Source organism: Artemia sp. Qi Xiang Cuo, chromosome 9 (genome assembly GCF_049724085.1).
Source record: "Artemia sp. Qi Xiang Cuo chromosome 9, ASM4972408v1, whole genome shotgun sequence".
Lineage (NCBI taxonomy): Eukaryota > Metazoa > Arthropoda > Branchiopoda > Anostraca > Artemiidae > Artemia > Artemia sp. Qi Xiang Cuo.
The window spans coordinates 32,065,985-32,087,955 of NC_142802.1; the positions used below are offsets into that span (position 1 = coordinate 32,065,985).

At 34.8% G+C, this 21,971-nt stretch overlaps 1 protein-coding gene across 1 annotated transcript in view; it reads left to right on the plus strand.

Annotated features, from left to right (window-relative positions):
• The window catches only part of LOC148948578 (uncharacterized), a 48,244-nt gene that overhangs the window by 13,334 nt on the left and 12,939 nt on the right, over positions 1-21,971 (plus strand). Inside the window, exon 2 of the mRNA XM_089093995.1 lies at positions 9,041-10,098. Coding sequence (XP_088950121.1) covers positions 9,226-10,098 — 873 coding nt within the window. The 5' untranslated portion in view covers positions 9,041-9,225. The remainder of the gene's footprint in view (positions 1-9,040; positions 10,099-21,971) is intronic.

The window sequence follows — 21,971 nt, forward strand, 5'->3', positions numbered from 1 at the left end:
CCTTACCCTCGAATCACCTCTCCCATCTTAAGCAGCCCCATCTCCTTTCCATTCATCTAATCTCAGCAGCGTTTTCCACAAATATACCTCCTAATCAGCGTTGCCAACGCGGTGCAATTTCACCAGTTTTGGTACAATTTAGAGGTCCTGTTATAATCCGGGACATTTGGAAATTGTTTGGTATAATTCAAATTTCATTGTACATTTTCGCTTGATTCGCTGTTTTTTTTAATCGAAGATTTCACCAAGTTTATCGAAAACTTTCGAAAAAATCTTTTAGTTCTTTTTGTAGGGATTTTAGAATTTGTTATTCATGATTTGCAAAGATTATTCTCATCACCGGTTCATTTTTTAGTCTTTAAATGATGAAATTACATCAAAACTATTTTTAAACACTCCGAACCTGGGTTAATCGAAATTGTATTGATCGATTTGCATAAAGCAGTACTGCTTGATTAATTAGCCTCCTGGCTAATAGAACAGGCCAGTTAAATGAAAAGACACTTGAGATTGATCAGCTGATCAGTTATGTCGATAGATACATCAAAAGAATTTGCTTTTTATGCTGATTCCAAATCTATAAAATTCATTACGTTTAATTTTACCCGTCAAAAGCTAAGAGCCCGGGGAAATTTGCCTGACTTTCGAAAAGGGGGAAAAACCCCGAAAAGCCAAATGATCCTAATGAAAATTTTATCATCAGATTCAGCATTGCCGAGAACCCTATTGTAGAGGTTTCAGACTCCGTATGTATAAAAATGTGGAATTTTGTATTTTTTAACAGAAGAAATATCACAAATGTGTGTTTTATTTGTTTGTTGTCGTTGTTGTTTTTTTCTTCCCAGGGGTAATCTCTTCAAACTAGTGATCCTAGAAAAACGAGATAGAGCTCATTTGATCGGAAATCAAAGTAGCCAAAGAGATTACAGGGCAACTAGCCCCCTCCAACATACTTTTCCCCCCAAGGTCATCTGATCAAAATTTTTAGATAGCCATTTGATTCAGCATAGTTGAAACCTCCAATAGGTATGTCTTTAGGATGACATTACCCCCCCCCCCACAGTCCCTGAGAAAAAGGCTGCTAGTTGCGCAATTTGCCCATTGTTCACACTTAGTATTTGTTATTGGGAAATATACGGAATTTTTTTGAAGGTATTTTCTGCAGGCGGTTATTTTCCAAGAAAAATTTTTCTTAGGGAGGGAAGTTTCCCGGGCAAATTTCTGTACGGGGAGAGAAGATTTCCTGGCTTGATTTGAAAAACAGTAAACATTGTTTTTTAACTGAAAGTAAGGAGCAAAACTTAGAACGAACAGAAATTATTCCATATATAAGGGGACTGCTCTTTCCTTAATCCCTGTTCTTTACGCTAAAGTTTGACTGTTTATTATATTTTTTAAAGAAAGACCGCGCAAAGACAAGGGTCGTTGAATTTGAATGATAAGTATTCTTAAAGAACTTCAAGACTTTAGTATAAAGAGCGATGGTCGTGGGAGGGGGAGCCTTCCTCATATACAGATCTGTTCGTTTTGAGTTTTAATTTTGCTCCTTACATCAGTTGCAACAACTTGTTTTTTTTTTATTTAATATTTGACAAGAGCACAGACTTGAGTAGCAAAAAGAGCTTGGTTATAGTTCTTCGCTGTCAGGATAGGAATCAATTTCTAAAAGAAATTGAATACTTCTTCTTAGGATGTATGTGGCTATATTAGTCGCAGCCCAAAACGGACCAGTCAGATGTTGGAATTGTGAAAGCTTTTAGAATTAACAGAACACCGAACTTGACAGATGGTTGTCTAGAAACGCAGTTGTATCTTTATATTTGGAGCAGCTGGATTGCTTAGTTTTATTCTTCCGTGTGGAAACCAACAAGCCAGGAAAGGCCACTGCCGAACTAAAAAGTCTAGTTTAATTTTTTTTTCTTTTTTTTTAGCCTTCCTGGCGTATATTTTGAAGCATGCGGAAGCCCTAAAAAGACAATTTCAGGCAAAAGACATCCCGATTAATCTTGCCTATAATTGTTTTTCTGAAGCTCGCAAGACAATTGCACTCCACTTCTTGTTGCCTGGTCAAACCAAAGAAATTGCCCCCCCCCCTAGTAAACCCAGGTAACACTAGCTCCCACGTCAATGTCGAGGATGTGGATTGTGGGGGACGAGTACATGGGGGAATGATAAGTATTCTTAAAGAACTTCAAGACTTTAGCATAAAGAGCGATGGTCGTGGGAGGGGGAGCCTTCCTCATATACAGATCTGTTCGTTTTGAGTTTTAATTTTGCTCCTTACATCAGTTGCAACAACTTGTTTTTTTATTTAATATTTGACAAGAGCACAGACTTGAGTAGCAAAAAGAGCTTGGTTATAGTTCTTCGCTGTCAGGATAGGAATCAATTTCTAAAAGAAATTGAATACTTCTTCTTAGGATGTATGTGGCTATATTAGTCGCAGCCCAAAACGGACCAGTCAGATGTTGGAAACGTGAAAGCTTTTAGAATTAACAGAACACCGAACTTGACAGATGGTTGTCTAGAAACGCAGTTGTATCTTTATATTTGGAGCAGCTGGATTGCTTAGTTTTATTCTTCCGTGTGGAAACCAACAAGCCAGGAAAGGCTACTGCCGAACTAAAAAGTCTAGTTTTATTTATTTATTTTTTTTTATTTTTTTTAGCCTTCCTGGCGTATATTTTGAAGCATGCGGAAGCCCTAAAAAGACGATTACAGGCAAAAGACATCCTGATTAATCTTGCCTATAATTGTTTTTCTGAAGCTCGCAAGACAATTGCACTCCACTTCTTGTTGCCTAGTCAAACCAATGAAATTGCCCCCCCCCCCTAGTAAACCCAGGTAACACTAACTCCCACGTCAATTTCGAGTATGTGGATTGTGGGGGACGAGTGGGAGTGGTTTGTACCAAAGAAAAATTATTTCTGTCTGCCGCAGTTTGGCATAAGAAAGAGCGAAGAAAATTGTTATTAGTGTCCAGTGATGAGATGTGAAAGTTTTTTTCTACTCCGGCTATTCATAAGTAAGAAACTTCAATAGGCTTCATCCAGGCTGTGCAGTAGGAGTAGAGTGTGATCAGTCAAACTAGGCACCACTCCTGACTCAGTTTCCAAATTTACTCTCACAATGATGTGAAAAATACCGTCTAAGAATGGAAGATACTACCCTTTTGCCCTATGTTTGATATTTAGATTGACTCAGATTAAGCCGTGTTTTGGATTCGGTTTTACGGGCAAGAAGATGTTCATGGGTCAAAGTGTTTTCCTCTGCTCGAACTTTTCACTCTCAGCCTAATTGTTTTCCTGTTCACTTCTATCGTTTAAGAGTAAAAATTCTCAACTGTCAATCCGAACAAAATCAGCGTTGAACATAGTCTCGGTTTAAACACTTTGAAGGGGCATCTCAGTCCCAACTCAATCGTCTCAAAGAAAAAGAAACCCTCCTGGATCTTTATTCGAAGTGGAAAAAACTATTGAAGAGGCTAATAAAAAGCCGAGCTACTAGAAGAAACATGAGAAAAAAAGGCCAACTAGAACGAAAGTTCCTCTTTTGTCTTTTTTTTCCATTTTATAACCTTTGTAGGGTTTAACCTGACTGCTTGTACAATTTAGTTAAACTACTTTTTGTAATTTAACCTGATTTTGTTTAGAAGAAACGATCGAGAGCTTCTGAAGATGACCAACTGTTGGGGGCGCGCAGGCTGGTAGCCTTGGTTATGAAGCCACGGGAGCCTGTAGTTTTAATGTTACTGCAAGTTTCGTCTAAAGTGCTTTTAGTGGTTTACAGTTGATATTGCGCTTAGCTGAGGAGATCTAAAGAAGTATTCTTTATATTTCAAGTAATAAGATTAACACTCCCCTGTTTTTTTCCTGCCATTGCCATTGAATATGTTTATGAGAAAAATCAATTTGATAACTGTCGTTCAGCGTCGCAATGGGATGCGACGCAAACTTTTAGCCGACTGTTCAAACGGTGTAATTTAAACTCTTGTGTTACAATTTTAGCTGGAAAATTGATACATTATATCTCAGCGCACTGACAAAGCTGCTCCTCATGGCCAAATACTGGGTAGAATCGCCAATGGCTAGGCAGTAACTCAAAATTGGCAGTATTACACCGCTTTTGTGAATGGGTAATGAAAAGGTCTAGAACTTTCAGGGACACAACAAGAAGATTGTCACCGCTACCTTTTGTGCATACTGATGGTACTTTTATTATTTGCTATAGCCATGGCTCTGAAGTCTTTATCACTTCCACCAATTTGATAATTGTAAAATAAACCGAATCGGTCGAAGTTGATTTTCGAATTATCAACTTGGTGGCAGTGTTAAAAGACTTGAGAGCCATGGCTGATTAGAGTAAAGCCAAGACAGATACTCTCTGTGAGAGGTAAAGCTGGCTTCACTGTTTCATGAGTTTTATAAAAATTATTAATTTCACTTGTTGATGATAGTCTGAAGAACCATCTTGTGGCAGAATTAAGGTAGATAGGCATGGCGCAGGAGTGTAGATCCAGTATTATTATTGGGGGGGGGGCAAGAGCTCCATCCGAAGAATCAAGGGGCATGGGTTATATATTAATTTTTCTCCGAATTATTGGGGGGTAACTGCCTCCCTACCCCCAGAAACGACACCACTGGCACAGAGTATGAGTAATTCAAAAAGTCTATCAGTTCTGTGAGCTATTTGAAGGCAATTGGAGACCCAAACCTGACTCACAGATTTATGACCAGCCATGTCTACAAGACTTGCGGACAGGTGGGGACTGAGAGTCTGAGATTGTTCTTTTGATTATATGACTTTGCCTACTGGGCAGGTTATAGTGCAACAATTACGGTTTGGATAAAAGACACAGTCAAAAGCAACAAAAACTTAAATAAGACAAGACAGGCAAAATATTAATCATTTTCAGTCATGAGCTGCTTGAAGTTGGAATGGCCATTATCGGAATAGTTAAAAAAAGTCAACTAAAAACATAGTTTTTTGAAGTTTAAGCACTAAAACATCGCTTAATTTTTCGAAAATAAAAAAAAAATACATTTTTGGAAGAATTTTCATTGTAAAGTGCCCTTTTCTTGGTATTTTCATTGAAAAATGGTAAATTTTCCAAAAGGCAATCTAAAAAATATATTCCCTCCCCCGCCCAAAGTCTTGTGAATTGATACCAGAGGTCATTTGTCAGGACCAGGAAACAAGAATTTCGGTCAGATACAGTTTAAACGACTGACTAAAAATAATCCAAGTTCACGCCGCATGAATTTATCCCATTTAGGTTTCAATGAGAAAACTACCGTAAATTTTGTCAATTAGATGGTTTTTTTTAAGGATTTGTTCAAACCATCTAGAACAATTCTTACTAGCTTGATCAAATCCCTAGGGATTCGGTAAGACGACTAAATTTTTTTATACCACTTACTGTTACACATGCATCACTGATAAAAGCATCAACCTCCGGTTATGATCCAGCGAAATTTCCGAAGTTGCCTCAGGAGAGTTTCAATCAGGCAGGAGTGATGGTTTTCTATAAGTTTACCCTCTCTATAAGGAATTTTCAATATGTTCTTGCAAGAGTTCAGGCAAGCGTAACTTATTTTACCCTGGCTCATAGTGATTACCTTTCTTGGAGTTGTGTTGTGAATACATAGAATTTTTTTTCCAGCCGGTTGAGGTTAGTTGACGCGTAAAATAAACACAAGAAGTCTACAGAATAGGGCCGTATCAGGATTTTGTTTTTAGGGAAAGGGGGTTGTTTAAAAAAAAAACACCAAAAATTTGTTCATAATCATTTTTGTTACGTTTTTAAGAGTTGGACAAACATTTCGGGAAGGGGGTTGAAGCACTCTAACCCCACCCCCCTGGTTACGGTCTTGTTACAGAATATTATTATTTTCAGGACAGATTAACAGGGGCTTCAATTCACGAAAATAGAGGGGAGGGAAATGATTCCTTTTTTTAATTTATAGGGGGAGGAGGTACTTTTGTTGTTCTTACAATGACAATACGAGAAAGGGCTTTTTCAATGAGAATGCAAAGAATTTTTTTTCCAAGTCTATGAGTTTGCCCCTGATTAACGTGCCTGTAAGTTAGTAAGGTTTACTAAGTTCACATTATTTTCAAATTTGTGGCAACAGTTAGTCGGACATAGCTCAGAAGCCCCTGGCAGCAGAAGTTTACAGAATCACCTTTTCAATTTGAAATTATGAGGGACCTTTTACACTTATAGACAAGGTCCGAAACAAAATAAGATAGATAATTGGTCGAAAAACGCAAATTGCTGATTAGGCGTTTTTAATTTGTCTCCTCTCTGATATTTGGATTTCGGTTTCCTTAAGTAATCAGAATTATGCCTGTGCATTTTAATGTCGGGTATCCGCTTAAGGCCTTTTTGCTCGGGTCAAGCCTAATTTAGTGAACATCTTGCGTAATGTATCTAACAAGAAAGAAATTTGACATACTTAGAAACTTGCGCATCTTCCTAAAAGTATTGATGGTCGCTGAGAAGCCAAAATGAACAAGGCCACGGTACTTACGTATTACACGAGAAACACTCGAAAAGTGAAGTTTGGTTAATGCTAATGAAATAAAACAAAATATGATGAAAATATAACACTTTATTAGCAAATGAAACGAACTACAGTAACAAATGGTATTTTACTTTTTGAAAACCACGTATTGACACGCAAATTGACGGTTTTCAAACATAGCCTAGTTTTACACTTAAAAGATGTTGCTTCTTGTAAGAGTACAAAGTCATTGTGTGTCCATTGACGCACTCTTTTGTTTTGGGCAACAACCCCTTATCCTCGAAAAATATACTTGCCTATTCTTCGGTCTTTGGCAAATCCCAAATCTTAGTTCGATCCAAATTCTCGTGTGTTTCTCGTATAATACATAAGTACCAAGGCCACTTATGCTTGAAAATTAGCTTCAAACTTTGAGAAATTAAAACAACATAAATATGTCATTTTCACATACTTTCTTTTAAAATTTCAACCCATTTGGAATAAAAAAAAACGAAAAAATGGACTTGTCAAAATTTTCAAATCCCCTCTGGCGAAGAAAATTCCTTTTTTCTGGGCAAGCTGATATTTTAGTACTGTAGTAGTGTGTAGTTTAAAAATACCCCATAGAAAAAAGAAGAATTTTCTAGAGAGGCACAGGTTACATCCCGCTTTACTGAATTAGAAAATTCTCTTATGCTAAACGCTCTAAGAGAAAAATTGTGGCATTTTCCTCACGAGACAGTTTCGCTTTTTTTTTGCTTTTTTTTTTATGTTGGCTACAAAGAGCTGAGGTTTTACATTTACTAGGCAGATGCTACTGCCGCAACCTCAACATAACAAAAAGAAGACACGAGTCACTGCAGTACAGAGGCCTATCTCCAGCATTTTTATTGGGGGGGGGGGGTAAGAGGGTCTACATCCGAAGAGTCAAGGGGTATTGGTTATATAACAGTTTTTTCTCTAAATTGCCCCCTTGCCCCCCGAAACGACGTAAATGCTGCAGTGACAAATATATTTTCAAGATTAATTTGTAGAAGTGAAATAAGAGATTAAAATTTTTAGTTCTAGCCAAGATGGAAATTGACATTACAGGCTGAGACTCTAACCTTCAGCGCCATCATTCCATTCTTGTAGATCATATTTGAGCTCTTGTTTCAAGCGCCAAAAGACTGAATAAATGTTCCAAAAAGAATGTGAATTTCTCCGCTATGCAGTATTTTGGGGGAGGGAGTGTCAATTTGTCTTTTAGGCCTAATGAAATTGTGAAGTTCTTTCAAAATCCCAAGAAATTCGGGCAACCACGGAGATTTAAAGGTACATTTGTAATACTTCGAGCCTTTCCACTCCAGAAATAGTACCAAAAAATGGCATTTTTGGTGCCTTAAGTCGTTTTAAGATATAGTGTCATCAATAACTGTTTATAAAAAGAGTGTAAATATAAGAATTGTCTTTAAATAGAGCCTTTAAATAATTCCTTATGATGTTGTAGTGTTCCGCTAGTGCTTACAAAAAAAAAGACACATCATTGATACACAGGCTTAAATATGATTAAATATGATTGTGTTTTCAAATGGGGGGGAGACCTTGGGTCTGGGATTTTTATCCATGATAATTCCAATGGTTCAATTTTCAGTTCAATTTATGGTCACTTCCGAGGGGTTTAGTGCCCATATTCAAAATTTCTATTTTTTTCGCAATAAACTTTCACTATTAAGATAAGGCTAACTCATAGGCACTATTCCTAAATAAAAATTTTCTCGCTAGACAGTTTTATCAAACCATGGTTCTAAACTTTCGGTTGCTAGGGGCCGTACTTTGTTCTTTACTGTGTTGTAGCCATTGCGGCAACTACAACAGGGTTCATAAATTCTTTAAAATTGTTTGCCAGTTTATACGAATACTGATTCTGTTGATACGCATTAGAATCCAGTAAGTATTAAATAAGGAAGTTTGAAAATGGAAAGAATATAGGTGGAGCTAAAATATACCATTACACTTGTGACAACTTGTTTCTAAGCTAGGAAAAAATAATCTTGAATCCCTTGATACGGCTTGTGTTTTCCATAGTGTATTATTGCAGTTCTTCATAGTGTATCTGTGCCACCTATTTCACGTTTCACCCTATTTTTCATGTCTCAGAGGCACCATCGTCGCACAATTTAGCTATTTATTGCTGAAAATGTGCTGTGAACTTAATTAAGGCACTTACAAGGGATTCCATATATTATACTTTTTTTTTATAAGGCACCAAATCAAAACAAAATAGCGCGAAAAAAGGGAGCTTTCATATCTTTATCAACTGCTTTTTGTTAATGAATTCTAGCAGCAACTAAAAAAAAAACAGAGCTAACATTAACAACACTACAAAAAGGAACATAATTAACAGCTAATCAAGTTCAGTTATTTACTTTTAACAGCTTCAGATTGCTGAACAGTACCTTTTCTCCATGAATCCGTATTGATCCAAGTGACTTTCTGAACACAATGATTATAAATATTTTACAAGTTTAATTTTTGTTTCTTCTTTGTTTCAGCATATTTTCAAGATGGCTCAACTCTATGGGTCAGCAAGAGATTTAGGTGACGGTTGGTACCCTGATGATACTTCCGTTCGACCATTTAGCACTTCAAAAGCTTTTCCAATTTCTCTTCTAATTGTTGAAAATTTCAAAGGATTATCATCTAATAGCATTGGAGAGTGGAGTAAGCTGTGCAGTGGATGACCTTCTTTGAACTGAATATTTTAAACTATAGTCAAAACAAAAGTTGGTTTGAAGCTAGTTTATCTTTTACTATGAATGTGTATACAGACTTTGATTTCTTCAGTAACGAAAATAAGAATATGAGTGAAATATTGAATCCAACTGAAATCCGAAATTTCAGTGGTTCTTTTCCGTTTGAAAGTGACACATTTGAAATAAATTTAGATGATGTCCTTGAAGTCATAGGGAAGGAAATAAGTACCGAGAATAGCGAGGCACAATGTGCAAGCAATTGCACTTCATCGATTTTAACACAAAGTGATCCTATTGTAGGAAAGAACAACTTTAAAAACGAATACATGCTTTCAACAATTAATATGGATGATCTAGGTCTGGAGCCTCTTGAAAGCGCTCCAATTCAAAGCAGTTCACTGCTTTTAAAATACCTTACGAGTGAGATTCCTGTTTTTGACTCTAAACGGACTCGTCAAAAGAATCCATTCTTTTACACGCAGCAGAAGTTGAAAAGCGGCTTAAATACCGACGATTCTGTGAAAGACGAAGATGAATTACCGGATCTAATTCTAGAAAGACCTGTAACAGTAGCGAATCTTGATCATCAGACTTGTAAGCCTGTCGGGAGAAGAATTTGCTTTAGGAGAGAAAGTTTAAGCACTGACTGCTCGAACCCTGGGAGTAGGGACAGTTCATACTCAAGGACAGCTAAAAGGTCGTCAGTTGATTTCAATGTTTCATCTCCATTGAAGCAACTTAAGCTGGATTTAGAAATTGCGAAATTGGCGAAAAATAGAAGTGCAATCTCAACACCGGATGTTATAAATCTTGTCCTTGATTCAGAATCTGAAACTCGGGCGTCTTCAGACAGTGAGGTAATCGTTTTTATTCATTTATTTATTGATAAAAGCAGCGTTAAGAACAATGCTTGTCGCTTATACAAAAAAGTACACGTAGGGCAATACAAATCCCAAAACAAGATACAATGATTTTTTTTATTTCGGCTTTAGTCAATGTTGTACTAGCTATTTTATGATCATGTATTTCCAAGTTTGAGCTATTATTATCGAAAAAGTTGATTGCCATGGTTATTATTTCCTTAAATTCAAATGAAATGGACGTTTGATAACGAACATCCAATTAGAATTGAAATGTATTTTCCTGATGGTGAAATGGCGATTTATTAAACATTAAGGCTCTTACCTTACAGCTAAGACACACAAAATGCACAGGAAACCTGGTCACGAGCGAAGTATTGTGCGATGCAATAGACAGAGTTGCTATTTTTTAGTAAATTAATTGAAAAAACTTTTTCGACAAAATAAGTTTTTCAAAAAAAGTAAAGAACTCCATTAAACCAAAAATGAACTATAATAGAACCAAATAATCTACCAAGCATGCAAATACTAAAAATCAGTATCAATAAATAAATAAAACCCAAAACAAACAGAAATTAAAATAAACAATAGAGTCAAATTCAAAACTAGCAGAAATTAATATGAGTAGGGTCCTAAACCCCTGTGCTTTCTAAAAGCCAAAATATAATTTTTACTTTACTGAAAAAATTTAAATGAATTTACTGAAAAAAATCACCATTATCAGTTCAATATACATATGCTGATATTTATTCCTTAAAATTTTAATTAAATTTTCGATTTCTTAAAGTTATAAAAATGAAAAACTTTAAAAGAATTATTTTCTGTAAAGTACAAATTATATTCTGGCTTTTAGAAAGCATAGGGGTTTAGCTTTTAGAAAGCAGTTTTGGGAAATGGTGGGCGTGAGAGGGGGGTTAGTTGCCCTCCAATTACTTTTGACTTTTAAAAACGGCACTAGCCCTTTCATTAATAACTGAAAATAATTCAGAAAATAGAATTATTTTCTGTAAAGTACAAATTATATTCTTGCTTTTAGAAAGCATAGGGCTTTAGCTTTTAGAAAGTAGTTTTGGGAAATGGTGGGCGTGAGAGGGGGTTAGTTGCCCTCCAATTACTTTTGAATTTTAAAAAAGGCACTAGCCCTTTCAATTTCCAATCGATTGAGCACTTTTTGAAGTTTTTACGATACCACTTTCTATAAAAACCTTATAGCTTATGCCCATAGGGCATAACTTACAACCCTTACCCTGAGGGCTGTGGGGTTATCATCCTCAAATACCTAATTTCTAGAACTTTCATCTACTTTGAACAAAATAGCTATCTCACAATTTTGATTGGATGTGTTTGAGGAAATGGTGGGCGTGAGAGGGGGGTTAGTTGCCACCCAATCATTTTGAATTTTAAAAAAGGCACTAGCCCTTTCAATTTCCAATCGATTGAGCACTTTTTGAAGTTTTTACGATACCACTTTCTATAAAAACCTTATAGCTTATGCCCATAGGGCATAACTTACAACCCTTACCCTGAGGGCTCTGGGGAGAGGGGTTGTCATCATCAAAGACCTAGTTTCCAGGATTTTAAACTACGTTGAACAAAATAGCTATCTCACAATTTTGATTGAATTTGTTTGAGGACATGGTGGGCGTGAGAAGGGGGTTAGTTGCCACCCAATCATTTTGACTATTAAAAAGGGCACTAGCCCTTTCAATTTGCATAATAATGAGCCCTTTTTGAAGTTTCTGCAACAACACTTGCTATAAAAAACCTTATATTTCCCCAGGGCATAACTTACAACCTTTGCCCTGAGTGTTATGAGGGGGGGTGTCACCCTCAAAGACTAATTTCTAGAATTATAAACTACGTTGAACAAAACGGCTATCTCAAAATTTTGATTGGATGTGTTTGGGGAAATGGTGGGCGTGAGAGGAGAGTTAGATGCCCTCCAATCAATTTTGACTATTAAAAAGGGCACTAGCCCTTTCAATTTTCAACCGAATAAGCCCTTTTTGAAGTTTCTACTTTCTATAAGAACCTTATATGCCCCCAAGGCATAAGTAGAAGTGACCCTAAAGCTCCGGTCACCCACCCCTGCTGCCATCTACTATTTAGTTTTATGATGACGTGTCATAATTTTTTCAAGTATTATCTATCGAGTCTACTGTGGGTGTGTCAAGGTCAATCGATCTGTTGTTTTTTGACCACGTGCGAATGACATGAGGGGTGATTTACATAATCTATGGGGGAATTATTGATTAACGAGCATGGGGATTTATGAAACAATATGATCATAGAGTCCCTAGGGAGAACACGTGGTTAATGGGGTCAATGACCTCTTTTTCCAAGATCGATTTATTTGTTTTTTCTATGTGTAATAACTCCGGGGCGAAGGTTGCACCTGCGCATAGAATTCTAACGGGAACAGTGTTATTGATCTAGGACTCGAGGGGGAAGTGAATTTCCGAGAAATTGATTGCGTAATCGAAGGGGAAGTGAATTTCCGAGAAATTGATTGTGTAATCGAAGGGGAAATTGTTGATTCACGAAGGGGAAATTAAGAAACAAACATGGCTTCTTTAATCTGTGATTTACATAATCGCTAGGGGAAATTATTGATTCACGAAGGGGAAATTATGAAACAAACATGGCTTCATTGTTGTTTGGTTAGCTTAACCTGAGAAATTGATTTACATAATCGGCGGGGAAATTGTTGATTCACGAAGAGGGAATTAAGAAACATTAAGGCTTCTTTAATCTTTAGGCCTGAGGGATTTATTTATTATTGTTGTTTTTGGACAAGTGCATGCTAGGGGTGAATGTCAAGATGTCCTGGAATAGGAAACAGTTAGATCACATGTGTCCTTCTCAGCCAATCATCGAGTCGGATACATCCTCCTTCTCAGCCAATCAGAGACCTGCTTACATATGATTTTCCCCGTTACATAACAATTCACCCAACCCCAAAGGGTTCCAATCCTCATACCCCAACCCCGAAGGAAGCCCCCGGTCCTCAAAGGTCCACCGGGCTCCCAAAGGCCCTCCACCGGACCCAAATGTCCCCCAGGCCCCCAACTGCCCCCCGGACACTCAAAGGTCCCCCAAGCTCCCAAAGGGCCACCGGCGCCCCCAAAGGCCCACCCCAGACCCTCAACGGCCATCCTCGGGCCCCCAAAGGCCCATCGAGCTCCCAAAGGACCAACGGGGTCCCAAAGGCCATCCACCGGTCCCCAAATGTCACCCAGACACCCAAAGGCCCTCCCTGTGCCCCAAAGGCCCTCCCTGTGCCCCAAAGGCCCTCCCCCGGCCCCCTCCTCCTCCTCCTCCCACCTCCTCCTCCTCCTCCTCCTCCTCCTCCTCCTCCTCCTCCTCCTCCTCCTCCTCCTCCTCCTCCTCCTCCTCCCACCTCCTCCTCCTCCTCCTCCCACCTCCTCCTCCTCCTCCTCCCACCTCCTCCTCCTCCTCCTCCTCCCCTCCCCCATTCCCTCCCCATTTTTTATACTTTTTTTGTGCATTGAGACACAGAACGACCCCCTGCCCCCGGCCCCTCCCCCTCCAAAGGTCTGATTTTTTCAAAGTTCATTTTGAATTTCTTTCATTGAAATGCAAGAGTTGGAATATTTCAGTAGTGTTTGGTTGTGGTTTACCTTGTCACAGTTACATTTTCTTGATTTTTCAAAGTTCATTTTGAATTTCTTTCGTTGAAATGCAAGAGTTGGAATATTTCAGTAGTGTGATGTTGTAGTTTACCATGTCACAGTTACATTCCCTTAATTTTTCAAAGTTCATTTTGAATTTCTTTCGTTGAAATGCAAGAGTTGGAATATTTCACTAGTGTGATGTTGTAGTTTACCATGTCACAGTTACATTCCCTTAATTTTTGATAGTACATTTTGAATTTCTTTCTTTGAAATGCAAGAGTTGGAATATTTCAGTAGTGTTTTGTTGCTGTTTACCATGTCACAGTTACATTCACTTAATTTTTGATAGTACATTTTGAATTTCTTTCGTTGAAATGCAAGAGTTGGAATATTTCAGTAGTGTTTGGTTGCGGTTTACCTTGTCACAGTTACATTTTCTTTATTTTCCAAAATTCATTTTGAATTTCTTTCGTTGAAATGCAAGAGTTGGAATATTTCAGTAGTGTTTGGTCGTGGTTTACCTTGTCACAGTTACATTCTCTTAATTTTTCAATTTTAATTTTGTATTTATTTAGTTGTTATTATCTAGTTGGAATATTTCAGTATTGTTTCGTTGTAGTGTACCTTGTCACAGTTACATTCCATTAATTTTTCAAAGTTCATTTTGAATTTCTTTCGTTGAAATGCAAGAGTTGGAATATTTCACTAGTGTTTGGTTGTGGTTTACAATGTCACAGTTACATTCACTTAATTTTTCAAAGTTCATTTTGAAGTTCTTTCGTTGAAATGCAAGAGTTGGAATATTTCACTAGTGTTTGGTTGCGGTTAACCTTGTCACAGTTACATTGTCTTGATTTTTCAAAGTTCATTTTGAATTTCTTTCTTTGAAATGCAAGAATTGGAATATTTCAGTAGTGTTTGGTCGTGGTTTACCTTGTCACAGTTACATTCCCTTAATTTTTCAAAGTTCATTTTGAATTTCTTTTGTTGAAATGCAAGAGTTGGAATATTTCAGTAGTGTTTGGTAGAGGTTTACCTTGTCACAGTTACATTCACTTAATTTTTCAAATTTCATTTTGAATTTCTTTCTTTGAAATGCAAGAGTTGGAATATTTCACTAGTGTTTGGTTGTGGTTTACCATGTCACAGTTACATTTTCATGATTTTTCAAAGTTTATTTTGAATTTCTTTCATTGAAATGCAAGAGTTGGAATATTTCACTAGTGTTTGGTTGTGGTTTACCATGTCACAGTTACATTTTCCTGATTTTTCAAAGTTTATTTTGAATTTTTTTCGTTGAAATGCAAGAGACGGAATATTTCAGTAGTGTTTGGTTGTGGTTTATCTTGTCACAGTTACATTTTCTTTATTTTTCAAACTTCATTTTGAATTTCTTTCATTGAAATGCAAGAGTTGGAATATTTAAGTAGTGTGATGTTGTTGTTTACCTTGTCACAGTTACATTTTCTTGTTTTTTCAAATTTTATTTTGAATTTCTTTCATTGAAATGCAAGAGTTGGAATATTTCACTAGTGTTTGGTTTTGGTTTACCATGTCACAGTTACATTTTCTTGATTCTTCTAAGTTCTTTTTGAATTTCTTTCGTTGAAATGCAAGAGTTGGAATATTCCAGTAGTGTTTGGTTGTGGTTTACCTTGTCATAGCTACATTTTCATGATTTTTCAAAGTTCATTTTGAATTTCATTCGTTGAAATGCAAGAGTTGAAATATTTCAGTAGTGTTTGGTTGTGGTTTACCTTGTCACAGTTACATTTTCTTGATTTTTCAAAGTTCATTTTGAATGTCTTTTTTTGAAATTCAAGAGATGTAATATTTCAATAGTGTATGATTGTGGTATACCTTATCATAGTTACTTTTTCTTGATTTTTCAAAGTTCATTTTGAATTTGTTTCGTTGAAATTAAAGAGTTGGAATATTTAATTATCGTGTTATTATGTTTTACCTTTTCACACGTACATTTTATTGATTTTTCAAAGTTCATTTTGATTTTCTTTCGTGGAAATGCAAGAGTTTGAATATTTCAGTAGTGTTTGGTTCTGGTTTACCTTGTCAAAGCTACATTTTCTTGATTTTTCAAAGTTTATTTTGAATTTCTTTCGTTGAAAATAAAGAGTGGGAATATTTCAGTAGTGTTTGGTTGTGGTTGAACTTGTCAAATTTACAGTTTCTTTATATTACAAAGTTTAATTTGAACTACTGTATTTGTAATGCCTGATTTTTACGATTTCTTTATTGCGGGCTGGAGTTTGCCCTGTTAACAGCTCATTGCACAGGTTTTTACAAATTACATTTGAATCTTATTGATTGAAAAAACCGTGTTGGAATAGTTGAGTAGTGTTTGCTGTTTGTTTAAACTTTAACCTTTCCATTTTCTTGATTTTTCATTGTAAATTTCGATTTTAATTCATCTTACATATCGTGTTGATCTATTTCAATAGTGGGTTTTCGTTGTTTCAATTGTAACAGTTACATTTTCTTGATTTTTAAAATTTCATTTTGATTTTATTTCGTTGAAATGAAATAGTTTGAATATTTCAGTAGTGTTTTTTTGTTGTTTAACCTGTCACATTTAAATTTTCTTGATTTTTCAAAGTTCATTTTGAATTTCTTTCATTGAAATTCAATAGTTGTAATATTTCAGTTGTGTTTGGTCATGGTTTACCCTGTCATAGTTACATTTTCTTGATTTTTCAAAGTTCATTTTGAATTTCTGTCGTTGAAATGCAAGAGTTGGACTATTTCAGTAGTGTTTGGTCGTGTTTTACCTTGTCACAGTTACATTTTCTTGATTTTTCAAAGTTCATTTAGAATTTCTTTCTTTGAAAAGCAAGAGTTGGAATATTTCAGTAGTGTTTGGTCGTGGTTTACCTTGTCACAGTTACATTTTCGTTATTTTATAAAGTTCATTTGAATTTATTTAGTTGAAATGCAAGAGTTGGAATATTTCAGTAGTTTTTGGTTGTGGTTTACATTGTCACAGTTAAATTTTCTTGATTGTTCAAAGTTCATTTTGAATTTCTTTCGTTGAAATGCAAGATTTGGAATATTTCAGTAGTGTTTGGTTGTGGTTTACCTTGTCACAGTTACATTTTCTTGATTTTTCAAAGTTCATTTTGAATTTCTTTCGTTGAAATGCAAGAGTTGGAATATTTCAGTAGTGTTTGGTTGTTGTTTACCTTGTCACAGTTACATTTTCTTGATTTTTCAAAGTTCATTTTGAATTTCTTTCGTTGAAATGCAAGAGTTGGAATATTTCAGTAGTGTATGGTTATGATATACCTTGTCAAAGTTACATTTTCATGATTTTTCAATGTTCATTTTGAATTTCTTTCGTTGAAATGCAAGAGTTGGAATATTTCAGTAGTGTTTGGTTGTGGTTTACCTTGTCACAGTTACATTTTCATGATTTTTCAAAGTTTATTTTGAATTTCTTACCTTGAAATGCAAGAGTTGGAATATTTCAGTATTGTTTGGTTGTTGTTTACCATGTCACAGTTACATTTTCTTGATTTATCAATGTTAATTTTGAATTTCTTTCATTGAAATGCAAGAGTTGGAATATTTCAGTACTGTTTGGTTGTGGTTTAACGTGTCAAAGTTACATTTTCATGATTTTTCAAAGTTCATTTTGAATTTCTTTCGTTGAAATGAAAGAGTTGGAATATTTCAGTAGTGTATGGTTATGATATACCTTGTCAAAGTTACATTTTCATGATTTTCCAAAGTTCATTTTGAATTTCTTTCATTGAATTGCAAGAGTTGGAATATTTCAGTAGTGTTTGATCATTGTTTACCTTTTCACAGTTACATATTCTTGATTTTACAAAGTACATTTTGAATTTATTTCATTGAAATGCAAGAGTTTGAATATGTCACGATCGTGTTGTTGTGGTTTTCCTAGTCAAAGTTATCTTTTTATGATTTTTCAAAGTGCATTTTGAATTTGTTTCATCGTAATGAACGAGTTAGACTATCTCAGTAGGGTTGGGTTGTGGTTTACCTTGTCTAAGTTACATCTTATTGATTTTACAATGTTAATTTGAATTTCTTTCATTGAAATGCAAGAGTTGGAATATTTCAGTAGTGTTTGGTTGTGGTTTAACTTGTCAAAGTTACATTTTCTTGATTTTTAAAAGTTCATTTTGAATTTATTTCGTTGAAAAGCAAGAGTTGGAATATTTCAGTTGTGTTTACTTGTGGTTTACCTTGTCACAGTTACATTTTCTTGATTTTTTCAAAGTTCATTTGAATTTATTTCTTTGTAATGCAAGAGTTGGAATATTTCAGTAGTGTATGGTTATGGTTTACCTTGTCACAGTTACATTTTCTTGATTTTTTCAATGTTCATTTTGAATTTGTTTCTTTGAAATGCAAGAGTTGGATTATTTCAGAAGTGTGTGTTTATTGTTTACATTGTCACAGTTACATTCTCTTGATTTTTCAAAGTTCCTTTTTAATTTATTTCTTTGAAATGCAAGAGTTGGAGTATTTCAGTAGTGTTTGGTCGTAATTTACCATGTCACAGTTACATTTTCTTGATTTTTCAAAGTTCATTTTGAATTTCTTTCATTGAAATGAAAGAGTTGTACTATTTCAGTAGTGTCTGGTCTTGGTTTACCTTGTCAGAGTTACATTTTCTTGATTTTTCAAAGCTCATTTTTGAATTTATTTCATTGAAAAGCAAGAGTTGGAATATTTCAGTAGTGTTTGCTTATGGTTTACCTTGTCAAAGTTACATTTTCTTTATTTTTCAAAGCTCATTTGAATTTCTTTCGTTGAAAAGCAGGAGATGGAATAATTAAGTAGTGTTTGGTTATGGTTTACCTTGCCACAGTTACATTTTCTTGATTTTTCAAAGTTCATTTTTAATTTATTTCGTTGAAGTGAAAGAGTTGGAATATTTCAGTAGTGTTTGGTTATGGTTTACCTTGTCACAGTTACATTTTCTATATTTTTCAAATTAATTTTGTATTTCTATCGTTGAAATGCAAGAGTTGGAATATTTCAGTAGTGTTTTGTTGTCGTTTACCATGTCACAGTTAAATTTTCTTGATTTTTCAAACTTCATTTTGAATTTCTTTATTTTAAATGCAAGAGTTGGAATATTTCAGTAGTGTTTGGTTGTGGTTTACCTTGTCACAGTTACATTTTCTTGATTTTTCAAAGTTCATTTTGAATTTCTTTCGTTGAAATGCAAGAGTTGGAATATTTCACTAGTGTATGGTTGGGGTTTAACTTGTCACATGTACACACATGTATACACATGTACACACATGTGCTTATCATGAGTGCTCATGATAAGTTAACCTAACCTTTTCCGGTGAGTATGGTTAGGTTAGACTAGATTCAGTTAGGTTAGATTAGACTAGGTTAGGTTAGCCTACGTACGCTTCACTTAGGTTAGCTTAGGTTAGGTGAGAGACATGCGAAAAGTTAGGTGTATGATGAGGTTAGGTTAGTTTAGATTAGGCTAGGTTAGGTTAAGTTAGGTTAGGCTAGGTTCGCCTACGTTCGCGCGCGTACGTAGGCTAACCTAGCCGCACCTAACTTAACCTCACCTAGCCTACTCTTACCTCACCTAACCTAATAATACACCTAACTTTTCGCATGTCTCTCACCTAACCTCAGCTAACCTAAGTGAAGCGTACGTAGGCTAACCTAACCTAGTCTAATCTAACCTAACTGAATCTAGTCTAACCTAACCATACTCACCGGAAAGGTTAGGTTAACTTATCATGAGCACTCATGATATGCACATGTGTGTACATGTGTATACATGTGTGTACATGTGACAAGGTAAACCACAACCATACACTAGTGAAATATTCCAACTCTTGCATTTCAAAGAAAGAAATTCAAAATGAAGTTTGAAAAATCAAGAAAATGTAACTGTGACATAGGTAAACCACAACCAAACACTACTGAAATATTCCAACTCTTGCATTTCAAAGATAAGAAATTCAAAATGAAGTTTGAAAAACTCCGAAGACAAAATCGATTAATTCTGTGATCTAAGGTAAACCATGAACCAAACACTACTGAAATATTCCAACTCTTGCACTTCAAAGATAGAAATTCAAAATTAATTTTAAAAATCAAGAAATTGTAACTGTGACAAGTTAAACCATAACCAAACACTACTGAAATATTCCATCTCCTGCTTTTCAACTAAAGAAATTCAAATGAGCTTTGAAAAATCAAGAAAATGTAACTGTGACAAGGTAAACCATAAGCAAACACTACTGAAATATTCCAACTCTTGATTTTCAACGAAATAAATTCAAAATGAGCTTTTAAAAATCAAGAAAATGTAACTGTGACAAGGTAAGCCAATACCAAACACTACTGAAATAGTACAACTCTTGCATTTCAATGAAGGAAATTCAAAATGAACTTTGAAAAATCAAGAAAATGTAACTGTTACATGTTCAATCACGACCAAACACTTCTGAAATAATCCAACTCTTGCATTTCAACGAAAGAAATTCAAAATGAACTTTGAAAAATCAAGATAATGTAACTGTGACAAGTTAAAACATAACCATACACTTCTGAAATATTACAAATCTTGCATTTCAACGAAAGAAATTAAAAATGAAATTTGAAAAAATAAAGAAAATGTAACTTTGACAAGTTAAACAATAACCAGAAACTACAGAAATATTCCAACTCTTGCATTTCAACTAAAGAAATTCAAATGAAATTTTAAAAAATCAAGAAAATTTAACTGTGACAAGGTAAACCACAAGAAAACACTACTGAAATATTCCAACTCTTGCTTTTCAAAGAAAGAAATTCAAAATGAACTTTGAAAAATCAAGAAAATGTAACTTTGACAAGTTAAACCACAACCAAACACTACTGAAATATTCCAACTCTTGCATTACAACGAAAGAAATTCAAAATGAACTTTGAAAAATCAAGAAAATGTAACTTTGACAAGTTAAACCACAACCAAACACTACTGATATATGACAACAATATCTTTACAATGAAACAAATTCAAAATGAAATATGAAAAAATCAATAAAATGTAACTTTGACAAGGTAAACCACAACCGAACGCTCCTGAAATATTCAAACTCTTGCATTTCAATGAAAGAAATTCAAAATGAACTTTGAAAAATCAAGAATATGTAACTGTGACAAGTTAAACCACAACCAAACACTACTGAAATATTCCAACTCTTGCATTTCAATTAAAGAAATTCAAAATGAACTTTGTAAAATCATGAAAATGTAACTTTGACAGGGTATACCATAACCATACACTACTGAAATATTACAACTCTTGCATTTCAAAGAAAGAAATTCAAAATTAACTTTTAAATATCAAGAAAATTTAACTTTTACAATTTAAAACACTACAAAACATTACTGAAATATTCAATCTATTTAATTTCAATGAAAGAAATTCAAAATGAACTTTGAAAAATCAAGAAAATGTAAGTGTGACAAGGTAAACCACATCCAAACACTACTGAAATATTCCAACTCTTGCATTTCAAAGAAAGAAATTCAAAATAAACTTTGAACAATCTAGAACATGAAACTGTGACAATTTAAACCACAACCAAACACTAATGAAATATTCCAACAATTTCATTTCAAAGAAAGAAATTCAAAATGAACTAAGAAAAATCATGAAAAACAACATTTGACAAGGTATACCATAACCATACACTACTGAAATATTCCAACTCTTGCATTAAAACGAAATAAATTCAAAATGAGCTGTAAAAAATCATGAAAATGTAACTGTGACTAGGTAACCCATTAGCTCTCACTACTGAAATATTCCAACTCTTGCTTTTCAAAAAAAGAAATTCAAAATGACCTTTGGAAAATCATGAAAATGAAACTGTGACAATGTAACCCACCAGCAAACACTACAGAAACATTCCAACTCGTGCATTTCAACTAAAGAAATTCGGAATGAACTTTGAACAATCAAGAAAATGTAACTACGACAAGGTGAACCATAACCAAACACTACTGAAATACTCAAACACTTGCATTTCAACGAAAGAAATTCAAATTAAATTTATAAAATAAAGAAAAATTAACAGTGACAAGGTAAACCACGACCAAACACAACTGAAATATTCCAACTCTTGCTTTTCAAAGAAATAAATTCAAAATGAGATTTGAAAAATCAAGAAAATGTAACTGTGACAAGGTAAACCACGACCAAACACTACTGAAATAGTCCAA